This window comes from Cryptomeria japonica, chromosome 3 (assembly GCF_030272615.1).
Source record: "Cryptomeria japonica chromosome 3, Sugi_1.0, whole genome shotgun sequence".
NCBI lineage: Eukaryota > Viridiplantae > Streptophyta > Pinopsida > Cupressales > Cupressaceae > Cryptomeria > Cryptomeria japonica.
In genome coordinates, this window is record NC_081407.1 from 940,853,676 (window position 1) to 940,868,863 (window position 15,188).

General features: G+C 36.2%; 1 protein-coding gene across 2 annotated transcripts in view; it reads left to right on the forward strand.

The window, feature by feature from the left end:
• The window catches only part of LOC131072946 (uncharacterized), a 125,112-nt gene that overhangs the window by 49,419 nt on the left and 60,505 nt on the right, over positions 1 to 15,188 (forward strand). For both annotated transcript variants that reach the window (XM_058009254.2, XM_058009255.2), the window contains exon 4: positions 1,360 to 1,490. In XM_058009254.2, coding sequence (XP_057865237.1) covers positions 1,360 to 1,490 — 131 coding nt within the window. The remainder of the gene's footprint in view (positions 1 to 1,359; positions 1,491 to 15,188) is intronic.

Here is a 15,188-nt window from a genome sequence, read left to right on the forward strand (position 1 = left end):
TGTTAGATGCTTTAGTAGGCTTCTCCTAGTGAAAGAAAGTAGTTTGATCCTCCTTGGTCTAATTTTGTGTAAGAACCTCACATGAATAAAGATATACTTCTATTACTATATTTGCTATGCATTGTTATTTATATACATTTATCAGATATATGAGTAAGCATTGGTGCCATTACCTTAAAGAAGGTAATTTCTAATCTATATGTTTTGGTATTTATGAATGTGTTTATCTTATGATGTTAGTTAAGTCATTTACCATACTTTCTCGATGGCATTTTATAATGGTTTTTGTTTGAATGATGCCATACCAAATTTCTATGTTTGAATTGTCGAATGAAAAACATTCCAACTCTAAGAAGAGTTTAGTTTGGAAATTATTTTATGTTTCCATCATTTTTGTATGTTCTGCCTACTATATCTTTTCTGTATTTTTCTTGTGTTTATATCCACCCTTTTTGCCTCTATAATCTGTTGGTGTTGGAAATAAGCCACACCCAGGCCGACGATGGACTAGTCCAAGAAGGGGCCAGTAGCTCAGTGGTAGAGCACTCCAGCAGCCTATGGAAGGTCCTAGGTTCGAGTCCTAGCTGGTCCATTTCTCAACATGGTATCAAAGCCAGGTCCAGGCTAGGAGCCCTAAGCACATGAGAGGTGTGGCTCAAGGGGGGGTGTTGGTGTTGGAAATAAGCCACACCTGGACCGACGATGGACTGGTCCAAGAGGGGCCATTAGCTCAGTGGTAGAGCACTCCAGCAGCGTATGGAAGGTCCTAGGTTCGAGTCCGAGTTGGTCCATGTCTCAACATAATTGGGCCTCATCATACTTATTTTATTAATATGTAGATTTTGACCTCGCCATTATTTATCAAAACTTGTGTATGTTCTTATGATCAAAGATTACTAAAATAAATTTAGCTCCCTTCCTCCAAAAAAGAAAAATAGGTTTTTAGTGGTACGCTTTGATATCGTTTTGGATAATTTTTCTCTTAGCTCTTTTGTTGTTCATATTTGAATATAAAAGACATTGGTTCTTGCACGTTTGATCCTTCTTTATACTTGTTTAAAGTAATATAACTCTTGAATGCATTGATCTAGATCTTATGCATTTGATATTTAGGACCTTGTTTGCATCATTGCTTGTAGTTGTTTCTTTGTGTGGGAAATTTGTCTTGTAATTTTTAATTTATAAGTTTATGCTATTTATGATTATTTGTTTATCTTATTTATAATTATTTTCTTATGGTAGTTACATCATTTATAATTGTTTTGTTCATGCTAAATTTACTATTTTCTTAATGCATTTATGTATGTACTTGTTTATGTTATCTGTAATTATGCTATTTTGGAAGTGTTATGTTGTTAGGAATCAAAGGAAAAGGATGAAGAGGACATCAATGAAGATAGTGATAGTAGCAAGTGGACTGGATACGAAATCCATACAGCTCCAATAATTGATGGTGTGCTTCCAGGAGTAATACGACAGTTGGTTATTGAGTAAGTGACACATAACTCAAGACAAAAACATTTGCGTAAATTATTTAGAAAGATATTATTTAGTGGAAAACTTATATTAAAATAAAACTAGCGAGTACCAAATTTATCATAAAATCATGTGAACAGCTTGTAGTGCAAGCTAAAATATTCCACGATTTAATAAATTATGAAAAAACAAGCGGTAAAGACATAACATAGACATTAGTTGTTATTGGGGAATAAAAAATTATCCACTTCCAAATTATTTAAATTTTTCGTTGGTTTTATTGACCATCAAATGCTACTGTTAGAGTGCATAATACTTTTGCATATTTCTTGAACTATCCTAGGTTTAATATGGATAATCTTGCTTAGGTGTTGACTTGTATATGTGTCACATTGTCAGGGGCATCTTCATTTACCCATGTGTCACATTCATTGGAAGCATCTCCTGTTATTAGCAAGTTATGTTTTAATTAGATTCCTTCATCTTCATTTTACCATATTTATCTTGTTTTAATTATGTTGTCACATGTTTTAATTAGTTGAGTAAAGTTTTCAAGAGGCTTGTGTTGGTAAAAGGCATCTTCGGGACATCTTGGTCTAAATTTGATGCTTCTATTGCGACTGCAATGTTCAAGCACCTTAAAGTGCACATTTAGGGTGTATAATATTTTGCATACTATTTAATGATCCTAGGTTTACTATTCATAGAATAAGCTTGCTTAGGTGTTGACTTGTACATGTGTCACATTGTGAGGGGCATCTTCTCTCAGCCACGTGTCATGTTCATAGAAACAATCTCCTATTTTTAGCAATTTATGTTTTACTTGGTCTTTTTCATAATGACTTACTTGGTTGTCATATGTTAGGACTCTTGTTGAGTCTTTCTTATAATTACCTTTCTGATTTTCATATTTAGAGGGATTGAAGGAATGAGATTATTTGAATTGTAATCTTGCACTTGTGGAATACTACACTTTATTCTACATTCATGTTTTGTTTCTATGTTTGAATAACTAATTTCTCTGATCCACCCAATAGCTATAGTAATGTGCATAATTCACCTAGATTGTGGGTCTCATGTTTTTAGTTTAACCATAGGTGAATCTTATTGCTACAAATTAAAATTCCCTTTCTAAAAAGTAATATTTGATAATCAAAATGTCTCAATTATGGACAAGTTCATCAATTAAGTGTAAACATATCCATAGTGAAATCCAACATGTTGTAAATCACACTTTCACATGCATACAAACATATGACAAAATGCTGTTTTAAAAATTGTTATGTACAAAGTGATGGATCAAGAAGAGCATAATCCTTAGTGGGGCATTTCAATATGAAGATTGCAGCCATTTTCTTTCTTAGTGAGGATTTTGAGCCTTGAGATGGATTTGTGTAATGTCTTCATTTTTGGGTTCTCTAGCATTGCAGTTGACTTTGACTTTCTCGGTGAACGTTAGCCTTGTCAAGGGGTTATTTGATGTTGCCAATGAGTTCAATTAGTTTTGAGTACACTTATGCCACTTTTTGAACTGATTTTTGGCTTCTGATGTGTTCTCCAAGATTTTTGGAGAGAGCGTCTATTTATCATAAGTCACCGGGTTGAGCTCAATTTTCATTATTCATCATCGGTATTACTCCAGTGCAGTCAGATTTCAATTCTGAAGCTTTTTGACAATTTTTGTCACTTGGGTGTATTAATGGCTTTATTTTAATTATTTTACTAAGCTTTGTTAAATTTTATTAAAATATTTTAAAAGTACCTTAGTTTAATAGTTTGTTGGAATGAGAATTAAAACTTTTGAATGTTGGATGCTAATAAAGCGACTTTTAAGTGTTGAGAATGTTTAAATAATAAATAAAATCACTTTTTGGAGTAATAAGGCTTATTTAATTTATGAAGTGATTTTATATTATATTTTTTGGAAAGTTCTTGGAAAAGGTTATAAAAAAGGGTTTGTGAGCTCATTTGGTATTATGCAAATTATCATTTTCTTTTGTCGAAACCCTTGTGGGTTTGTGGAATTGAACTTGGTTCATCTTCTTGTCCTTATTTTTGAACTTTCAAAAATGAGGCAACCCCTACAATTTTTTGCTCAAAATGTGTCGTTTTTGTCTCTAAGGCATGTTTTACGAGGTGCAAAACTCATATTTGTTAATGCCAAACATTAAGGGGTGCGTTTCCATTGTTGTCTAAGTTTTGGCTAGTTTTGGCCTTCATTTTTGTTGTCCAAGTTTTGGCCTTCATTTTCCTAGCTTTTTGTGTAATTTCGGGTTTCACGTCAGTCACTGCAAGTAGGAACTTTTTGCTGTCATTGTAAGTAAAGTTACTACAAGTAGGAACTTTTTGACCTCACTGCAAGTGGTAGGAACTTTTGGATGACATTACAAGTTAGTTCATTGTTTTAATTGTCAAGTTGGGTTTTGAAGCATCATTACAGGTTGTATTATAACACTTGCAATCGGGTCTTTAAGACCCAACTGCAATTAAAGTCTCTTTGGTGGTGCGTTTTTGTCAATGTCAAGTATTGCAAGTGTTTACTTGCAATCGGGTCTCTCGGGTCTTAGAGACCCAATTGCAAGTAGAGGTTTATCATTGCATTCCAAGTTTGTAATCTCCATGCTCACTTGCAATTGGGGTTCCAAGACCCGATTGAAAGTGGAAGTTTCAGCAAAATCTTTCCCCATTTCGCCTGAAGTGTAGTTGGGTCTTCCTTTCATAAGTGCAAGTCATAATTTTCTCAATAGAAATAGACTTTGACTTGTAGTCGGGTCTTGAAGACCCGACTACAAGTATAAATTGTATCGTTCTACCCTCTTTGCACACTTGCAATCGGGTCTCCAAGACCCGACTACAAGTGTGAAGTTTATCATTACATCTCAACTTGGCAAACTTATTTCATTTGCAGTCATATCCCTCCATGCTCAAAGTGCTTTCCAAGAGACTATATCACATATTATTCACTTGTAATCGGGTCTCCAAGACCTGATTACAAGTATCCATTATCACTTGCTCTCAATCTTCATCCTCACACTTGTAGTCAGGTCTTGAAGACCCGATTACAAGTACGAGTTGTGATGGTTTGCTTGCTTGCTATCAAATCCCCAAGTTTTGATTTCAAAGACAGATTATGAAGGCTTTCCCACAAGATTGTAAGATTATACCCAATCAAGCAGTTCTTACTTGTAATCGGGTCTTGACTTGCAATCGGATCTTCAAGACCCGATTACAAGTGGAAGTGTAAAAGTTTTTCCCTACATTGCACTCGCATTCCACCTCCCAAGATCCGAAATTGGTCCAAAGTGCACTCAAAAAACACTTAAAAATGAGTCTCTAGGATCCAATTACAAGTGCAAACTTGTATTTTCCCATTACACATATGAAGTTGCATGTTCGTTCTCCACAATTGCAAGTCAATGCTCTTGTTTTTCCACACATATAATACAGTCTTCAAAACCCAAAATTCACTTGTGAGCCCATTTTTACATCAATTTATCTTTTCCCTTGTCAATCTTGTTTGCACACACGATCTATCAAACCAACAAATCAAGGCATGGGCATTGTTCCATAACAATTTCATCTTGAATGAGGTGTTATGGGTTCTTCATTAGTGAACAAAAGAAGAAGAGATACAATAGTAATTCATGGGGCAGCCCAAGGGTCAATAATCCTCATGAAGTCATCCAGTGACAAAGTGAATCAAGCATGGAGAAAGAACACAACAAAGAGAATAATTTCCCTCCTGAAGAAATGGTACTACCCCAAGCATGTGATAAGGTTGAAGTTCGCTGGCCAAGGACACAAAGACTATCAAGGGTGCAAGTTTTTGTTTTAGTTCAAGATGCCATTCCCAAACCTGAGTACTTCAATCATAGAGTGTCTTATAATAGCATGAAGATCAAACAGAAGATGATGTAGATAGAGTCGTGTCTCCGGACACTTAGTTTCAATTATGCATTTGTAATTTCATTTTTGACAAATTACATGTAATGTCAGAAATTGTAACTGCAGGAGATCATATCACTTGCATTCTTGTAACCTGTAATTGCATGTAAACAAATTACAAGTCGAAAATCAGTAGGACTGTAATTTGAATAAGTCATAGTTAGTTAGTTGTGGAATGAGTCTCAGTTGGTTAGACTTCTCCCACATTTTTCTCTCAGACCCTCTCCTATATACAGATGAGGGTGCTCTATGTAATTATCATCTTTTTGGCAAGCAAGAAAATTCTACATAATTTTGCACTCATAAAGACTTTGAGCTTTATAGTTGTAAACTGTTTTCTCTCAAGTAATATCAAAGAGTTTGGATTTTCAGACTTTGTGTTGAAGCCATGCTTTGTGTCCATTGTGTTCTTATGTCATATTGGGACATTTCTTTGTACTTGCTTGAAGTTGTTGAAAGTTGTTGAGAAGAGCTTCACTCTAAATATTTGCAGACTTTGTGCTGCAAATATTAAAGGTTGAATTAGTTTTATTTGTGATTAGAATCTGAGAAGAGTTGCAAGACTTTGTGCTTGTAGTAATTCCCATTTATAGTGGCTTGAAGGTGCATCATACTCGCAGACTTTGTGCTGCCATATGCTGTACGTTGTTATTATTTCATCATTCTGAAAAGGGTAGATAGGATTTTAGAAATTCAAGACTTTGTGCTTGGTTGCTGTTTTCCCATTTCGAAGGAGGTGACAGAAGCCTTTGTACTTTTAGGAAACTTCATTTCCTCTCTTGGTTTTGTTTTAAGTAGTTGTTATTATTACTTCAAACTTGTTGTTTCTTTTCTGTGAAGGAAAAAAAACATAATCTTTTCTGAAAAAAGGGGAAAGGTTGTTGTCCTACCCATATTAGATTAAATAAGTTTTAGTTAAGTGTTAGAAAAAGGGGAGCCTTCCCTAAATTAGGAGAGTTTATACCCACACACTGTGTTTGAAACCACAATTTTGCACATCCTACCGACCAACACATCTTAGCTTTCTTGAGGACAAAATCTCTGTCAGAGAAGATTAGCCATGGTAGTGAAAGATATTTCCTGGTTAAGTGAGATTCATTTGGAGTCTCAGTTTGTGTTGACGGAGATTTATAGATTTATGAATTGAAGTTTTGCAAATTTGTGAAATCTTATTCCAGCACAAATTTCAGAGTTTTGTAGAGTGACAATTTATTTATTTCATAGGGTTGCCAAATTTATAAATATAGGATTGTTTGATTTGCAAACAAATATTATATATTGTGTTGTGTGTGTAGAAGTGAATAAATTAATAAAATGTATGATTATTTGCTAGTAGCACCCAACCATACTCCTGCCTAGTGTAGCAAAGAGTGTTTACCATTCTCATTTCCTAAATCGGCCATACAAATCCAAAGGCTAAGGGGCGATATGTATTTTGGAAGGCTTAATAGCCTTTATAACATGGCTTTCATAGGAAGTCAAAGCTTGTTTTAAAGGCTTAAAACCTTTTTGAAAACTTGCCTCAGCTCTAAAGCTTTCAAAAAGTAAAACGTGACCATCATAAAGGAGAATGTCATGGCTTTAAAAGACTTATTGCAACTAATAAAGTATATACTGTCGTACATCCTTAATGAAAGGTACTCCCCTTACAAACCCAAACACACACTGACAATAGAGGAATACACAGAAAATGCAAGAAAGAAACACATGCCTTTTATCATCTCAATGAAATGAAATTACAACATTCAGAAAATAACGTGCCACAACAACATGGGCTTTCTTATTACATAAATCTACAAGCTAAATCTGCACTACTAGAACTAGGTTGATTTTCTTGCCTAGGTTGATTTTTCATCAAAACTTGAGTTTTGGTGGCACAACTTCCGGGAGCCATAACTTTTGACTTGGGCATTTGATTTGCTATATGCTGTAAATTTATCAATTAAACTGCTCTTTACTTCACTAGGATGGTAATTCACTAACTAAGCTATGGAAATAAGTGTTTACAAAATCAAGATTCACAGTTGTTACTGATGGTGAGTAGTATGTGACTGTTGTGAATTTCTACAGCAGTCATGTGAAAGCCATAGATTACTTGCCTTCCCCATGGTTGATGTATGATCAGGACAGTCACATTCCACCCATGATCAGTCACTTTTATCTTCTAAAGAAATGACTTTCCTGAAAGGTGGCACAACTTCCGGGAGCCATAACTTTTGACTTGGGCATTTGATTTGCTATATGCTGTAAATTTATCAATTAAACTGCTCTTTACTTCACTAGGATGGTAATTCACTAACTAAGCTATGGAAATAAGTGTTTGCAAAATCAAGATTCACAGTTGTTACTGATGGTGAGTAGTATGTGACTGTTGTGAATTTCTACAGCAGTCATGTGAAAGCCATAGATTACTTGCCTTCCCCATGGTTGATGTATAATCAGGACAGTCACATTCCACCCATGATCAGTCACTTTTATCTTCTAAAGAAATGACTTTCCTGAAAGGTTCTTCAAAAACATGATCAAACATGGCCCTTTGTTTGATTGCCAAACAGTTTTGTTTTTTAAGTGCTACCAGCCCTACTTCCAACTAGGGTTTAGCAAGGTTAACAAAGTATCATGAGCTCCTTCTCATAGCAGTTCTACTCAATTATAAGCATCCCTGAAGTTTGTGCAACTAGGAGCTAACTTCCATTTGAAGTACCAAACTTAAAGAAAATTTCTGAGCTGTATGGTAAACCTGATAAGGTCTAACCCAGTGCCATATAGCATGTGGAAGTAATGATATTGTGTGGATTGGAAAATAGTTAACCTTCAAGACTGAGAGCATGGCTTTTTTAAAAAAAAATACTTGATTATTTTCAGAGCAGCCACCATTAATTTCATCAGCTAGTTCTTAGCTTTTACATACAGTAAGCATTAGCAGTAGAGATACAACCCACATGACATACTTGTAAGAAAATGCAGAAATTTGCTACCTCAAACCCACGTAGCTTTCCTCCTTTTTTCCCTTGCTATACTTCCCTTCCACACCTAATATTCCATGCCCATAATCACCATCTATTCCTTGTTTTATGCGCCCTCAACCTTCCTTCTTTGCTACATGGTAGTTAAGACCTCCTTCCCAAGGTGCTAGCTGTTATTATCTTTTTTTTAATTAACTTTTCCGTAATGGCAGCTGTCAGGTGTTCCAAGACAGGTATCTCTTTTTTTCATTTTTTTTCTTTTGCTTGAGGAACATGCGGTTACGTACTTGTTGTCAACGAAGCTTGCACCCAAGCTAAGCTATTAACTTAGCCACCTGTTGATACATGGGAAGACCTCTCAAAGTGTGGGCTTTGAAACTTAGAGGTCAACCTCCAAGGATAGAGCTAGTTCTCTGCTTGGGTACTTCACCTAAAACTACTACTTGCTGAATAAAAAGGGAAAGAGATTGCTTAAAACTGAAACCTATCACAACTTTGGTGATGCACCTAAATTGAAAAAGACTTAAACTTGCTGTTAAGACTCACAATAACTCAATAAAATTCATTCTTGTATGCACAACCAATGATTTTGACATCACTCACATCAATATTTTATGAAAAGGGCTTGCACCAACACTGTTTTGAAGGAAAAGGAGTTTTTCACAAAAGAACAGCCTTTGGAAGTGCGACCACATCTTATAACCTGCTTGTGACTACCCTAAAACTGTTTATGCATGCTCGTGTAATCATATTTCAGAGGTTTTGAACTTAAAACACAACAAAAATGTCTGAAAATCACTAAAACATAACGTGAACAGCCATATGGAAAGCAAATGCTTGAAATTTTATTGAACAAAGGACTCGTACAATAATATAAATCTTGAAATTGATCCAATATTGCTTTGAAGGTCTGAATTACAATGCTACAGAAGTCACTAAGTGACTGAAAATGAGTTACAACTCTGATCTTATTGCCAAGAAAGAGCTGAAAGCGACAATACTGAGCAAAAGAAAGCAAGAACTAGAGAAAGAAGTCCTAAAGTTGCCTTTTTTAAACAAAAAAGCATCATTAAATGCTTGCATTATGGGCTTTGAGCTTGCCTTGAATGGTTGAAGAAGTCTTCTTTGTGTTGGGTTCAATGTAACTGATTTTGGCTCCAAAAAGCCTTTTAGACTGCTCCAAGCTGAAAAATTGATGAAGAAAAGACTTCTTCTTTGACCTGCCTATGAGTTTGTTGTGACCTTTTCACACATTGCCCCATTGCAAACGAGGACCCTCTCTTTCCTGCTTTCTGCTTTGTTAGTTTAGGGTTTTGGTAGTCAAGCGACAATTTTGAGTTTTGTTGTGACCTTTTCACACATCGCCCCATTGCAAACGAGGACCCCCTCTTTCCTGCTTTCTGTGTTGGCTAGTTTAGGGTTTTGGCAACATAGTGGGCAATTTTGAGTTCCCGTGCCCGAGTCCCAAAATTTTGATCATGCCTAATTGTTGTTAGGGTTTTGAAGTTATAGGATCAAATGCATAAAAGTTGAGAGTTTAAATGTGTTCATTTTTGAACTTGGCCAAATTTAAACTTTTAAGTCTTGGTTCATAGTCGGCCTTTTTCAAGTTTTTGAGTTCTAAACTTCCAAAAATGCCCAACTTGCCGACAATGGTTTTTAAGTTATGAAAATGGCCGACTTGTCCACAATGGTTCTAAAGTTATGAAAATGGCCGACTTGCCGACAATGGTTCTAAACTTTTGAAAATGGCCGACTTGCAGACTTTCAAAATTTCCCGACTTTCAGACTTTCAAAAATTCTCGATTTTCCGACATCACTAATTCACAAGCCTAAAAATGCATCCAAAAAAAGTTGCAAATTTCTTAAATCTAAAGGCAACCCACCTAATATTTTGGTCTCAAATGCCTTCAATTTTAATTTTATGGCCATACAAGCTCATATGATATGTTGTTTTAATATTTTCTCTATGGAGCGATATGGTTGGCAGGTTCAATTTATAAAGGAAGTATCTCAATTTTGTGAGCTGTTCAAAATGGTTAAAAACCCATGTTTTATTTTAATTATCATAACTGCTCACAAACTTTCATGGCCCCAGGATGCTCGGTTAACCCATAGTGAATTTACTCAAAAGTAGCTGTAGGAGAAATTAAAAATTTCTCAATTTCTCTATAGTTTATTTAAAACATTTTAAGATGTTTTAAATCTATTTGAGAACAACAATTTTAGGGGAATGTGAAAGGGTTATTTCATTCTTTAAAAGAAGCAGTTACAAAAATTGAAAAGGGTGGATTGGAGAGTCTCTAAATATGTAATTAAGAGAATTATTAAAAGGAAGAAATGGGAGAAGGCAACACAGTTTTATTGTACAGGAGTGTTGAGTCTGTGAACTCATATTTTGACATTGAAGGAATAAAGGGGATGTTTCTGAGTCTTTGAATTTATTAATGTTTTCTTTAAATCACAATGAACTGTGCTTCTTTGTAATTACTTTCAGTGTCATTCTGTTATATCAAACCGTGTATGTATTTAATTCTGAAGCTTTGAATTTAGATTAAATCATTTGTTGAAAAGGGTCTGCTGGTCTTTCTTTCCCTGGATATCATTTGTGAGTGTGGGATAAGTAGACTTTTTAGTTGTTTGTTTGCATTCACTTCATTCTCAAATCAATCTTTTGCATTTACTTTCATGGTTATGGGTAGGTGTCAGTTTGCCTTTTCTGCTTTTTGGTGAAAAGCATACCCTATGTTTTCATTCATTGCATATCATTTGAAGGTAGCTGCGCCTTGTAAAATAAGAAGAGAGCACTTGCAAATACCATTGCAAGCAACTCAACTGTTGGTCAGATTGTCATTGACATGCGCAAAAGAGTATAAAATAGTAGTGACAAATTTGTTAACCAACAGATTTTTGGCGACTCTGCTGGGGAAATGAAAGGTCGGTGTTTTGTTCTCCCAGAAATATCAAGGTACCTCCCTTGGGATGGAGGTTGGCGACTCTGTGTTTTATTTATAAATCTCTTGGTAGAAGAACTCCAGTGTATGTTATGGCTTTGGTTGCAGCCTAGCCATGGGGAGCTCAGATTGGACCCTTGGCTTTGCCTCAATACTCAGCTTTGCCTGAAAGATCAAGAAAACATTTTCCAAGATTTTTTGGAGAAAAAACACAAGATCCGGAAGATCATATTAAAGCATTCACGGTTTCTTGTGGGATTCTTGGAGTACAAGAAGATGTTTTTGTGCGGTTGTTTGTTGAAAGCCTCATTGGAGATGTTGCGACATGGTTTCGGAATTTGGAATATGGGTTTATTACCAGCTGGGATGATTTGAAGTTAAAGTTTCTTGAAAGATTTAAACCTGTGGTTGATACATATGAACTATTGCTTAAATTCTTTCAAATACAAAAGAAAGAGGATGAATCTATTAGGAATTTTGTTGAGAGATTTAGTTAGTGTTTTGAAAAAATCCATCAAGAGTATCAACCAACTGAAAATAATTAGTTATGTGTATTTGTTGCTGCATTATATCCTGAGATTAAATTCTTGTTGAAACGTATAAAGGTTCAAAATCCGAGAGATGCACAAAAAGAAGCTATCAAAATAGAGGATGATACGATCATAATTGGAATAAAATACGTGAGTAAAAGTGCTGTTAAAATTATAGAATCTGAAGTACTTTTTCAAAGTCAAAACTTTGATTCAAAAAAGGAATCTTTGCAAAGGAGTCTTGTTGCAAAAAGAGCAGAGATAGTGTCACCTATATCCTATTGTCAAGATCTAACGGTGTTTAATGAAAAAGATTTTCAAGCGTCTTCTGTAATTGAAGCTGACACTTTTGATGCTGCAAGAGTTTATTATTTTTATACTGATGAAAGTGATTCCTCTAGAGGTGCAGATGATTGTGTTACACAACTAGTGGAATTGGTGAGTTGCCTAGCTTCAACTACTGTAGAACAAAATTTTGACATGTATGATCAAGAATTAAACATAAATTTGTTAGAAAATTCTTTTTCTTCAGATTTTGAATCTTTCACATTTGATATTTTTGATGCAATCCCAACAAATGATTTTAATCAGGCAAGCATGAGAAATCAACATGAAGAAGAAATGTGTAATCAAGAACAACTAGAAGATGTCTCTTGTGCTAATATCCAAATGGATTATGAATCATTTCGATTCACTTGCAGCCATAATAACGAATTCCTACAGACTAATTGCTTGGGGAATTATGAAAATGCTGGAAAACAAGTTAGGGGCAATGAATTATTCACCAATGATGAAATATTTCACATGCAACCAGATTTTGAGGCATTCAAATTTGGTGATGAAATTTGCGAGGACAAGCCATGCTTAAAAGAATTTAGCAATCATCCCATACTGGTATCTTTTTGTTTTAAAAATGAATTTGATGATGCATTCTTTGAGAGCAAACATGCAGTGGATTCAATTTTGAACATGGATAAAAATGTCCCTACACATCATCCTCACATTCTTTATGAAGGCTGCCCTATTAGAGTGTAGAACACATTGTGTCACTGAGAGGGGGGGCGAATCAGTGATTTTAAACAATTTCCAACTATGTGTGTGCAACCGGTAAAGCAATGAAGACACTAGTAATCAAACACACAAAGAATGCATCTCACAACACCAGATATACAAGGAAAACCCAATGTGGGAAAAACCTCGGTGAGAAATGTTGCTGGAGTCTACTGCTCCAATCCAGCCTCACAATGAAACAACAGTTACAATGTTTAGGGCACCAACCCCTAATGATTTATGGGCACCAACCCAAAGGAGCACCAACCCCTACATCGAGCTCCAACTCAGTGATACACAATGAAATAACAACTTATTACAATGAAGGTACCTTGTTACTAATGAGCTTTGTAACACCTATTCAATTTCTCTCTGCCGGTTACAACTCTTCTCTGTTTCATCGGTTCTTTCACTACCGGTTGTCAATTCACTCTCACTGATCCCTTACCGGTCAATCTCTGCCTTTGCTAACTTGCTTTGATACTCACTCTGCACTCTATCCCTCTCGGATGCCTTCTTACCGGTTCACCTCAACTTTGTTATCTACCAATTAAACCTCTGCTAAACCTCCTTACCGGTTACACCTTTGATACCTGTTCTCCTTCAGATACTTAGATGCAATTCTCTTCTCAGTCTGATCTGCATTCTGTTTGCTCAGGCACACTCTCTCTCGCAACTGGCATCACGTTTTTGATCTTTGATGTGCATATTTATTTATCTACTTCTTGCCAAAACAAAAATTCAAACTTTGGCGCACTTAGGGTTTTCTTCACCGATTTGAATCAAATCAGATCTCATCGAATCTGTCCTCTGAGATCGATCTCCTGCAACAAGGCAACACTGCACCGCCATATCTCCTTCTATCTGTACACGTTTTCTATTTTTGGCAAGCACAACTCACTTTTTGTCAATCACCATTAAAGTTCTAGCAGTTTGCTTCTCCAGGTCAACAAGGAGATCATATATCATGCATCGATCAACACACAGGTGTCGTCCATTGATCTTCATCTAGCCGCAAACTTCTGCAACTCACTCGTGATTTTCACAGTCTTCATTTAATGTCGACTGACTCTTCAATTGCCTCGATAAAGCACACTTCACCAACTACTATACGTTAGACACTTGGATGCTACGTGTTGTCCTTCGTCGGCTTCCACCTCAACACAGTCCACTTAGTCGGTTCAAGCTTGGTCACCGACCAAAACCATCCTACCCATATCTGCCTTATGCTACCGTTCTTTTTACCCAACTGGTCACTGGGTATCTCTATGTTCTTCTTGTCTCTAGCCTGTTTACCGGTGGACAGGTTGTTACTGCCTTCATATCGGTAACATACCTCTCATGCTGATCATGCTAACTTATCGGTGAACCTGTTTACAGGTTGTCACTGCGTCTTCGTCCATATCGGTTGACATAACCAGTTTATCTCTTTGCTTTCTTATGTTTGCTTACCGGTGAACATCCATGCCGGTAACATGTCCTTCTTGCATCCTGCATACATCTTACATACTTGTAACCATCCATGCATGCTATACTTACCGGTTGACATCAATGACAATACAATGCCAACAATCTCCCCCTTTGGCATTGATGTCAACATACTCTGCATCTCTTCAACCGGTTCATTCTCCCCCTTTGACAACAATGACAAAGGGCACAAGCTTTGCATGTATTTATCTCCTCCCTTTATCTAATCTCGCCCCTTGTCCATCAACTGGTTCAAGAGTCAAAAGGTATGGCAGTGAACTCCCCCTAAACCATATATCTCCATACACATTTAAGTGCATGAAGCAAGTGACACAACTCCTAACTTGTGTCTCAGATACTCGAATGTGCTTACCGGTAGAGGTTTGGTGAAGATATCAATCACTTCTTCACCTATAGGGACATACTCTACCTTAACTTCCTAATTTGCCACCTTCTACTTGAGAAAATGATATTTGATGGCAATGTGCTTTGTCCTTGAGTGCATAACCGGGTCCTTTGATATATTGATTGCACTTGAATTATCACACCAAATAGAAACAAGGTCAGATGTTTCTACCTGAATATCTTTGAGGGTCTGCTTCATCCACAACACCTGAGAACAACATGTAGTAGCAACAATATATTCTGCTTCAGCAGTAGATAGGGAGATTGAATCCTGCTTCTTGTTGTGCCATGAGACCAACCGGTTACCTAGGAAGAATGTACCACCACTTGTGCTCTTCTGATCATCAATGCAGCCTGCCCAATCAACATCAGTGTAGGCTTGTAATGTAAAATTC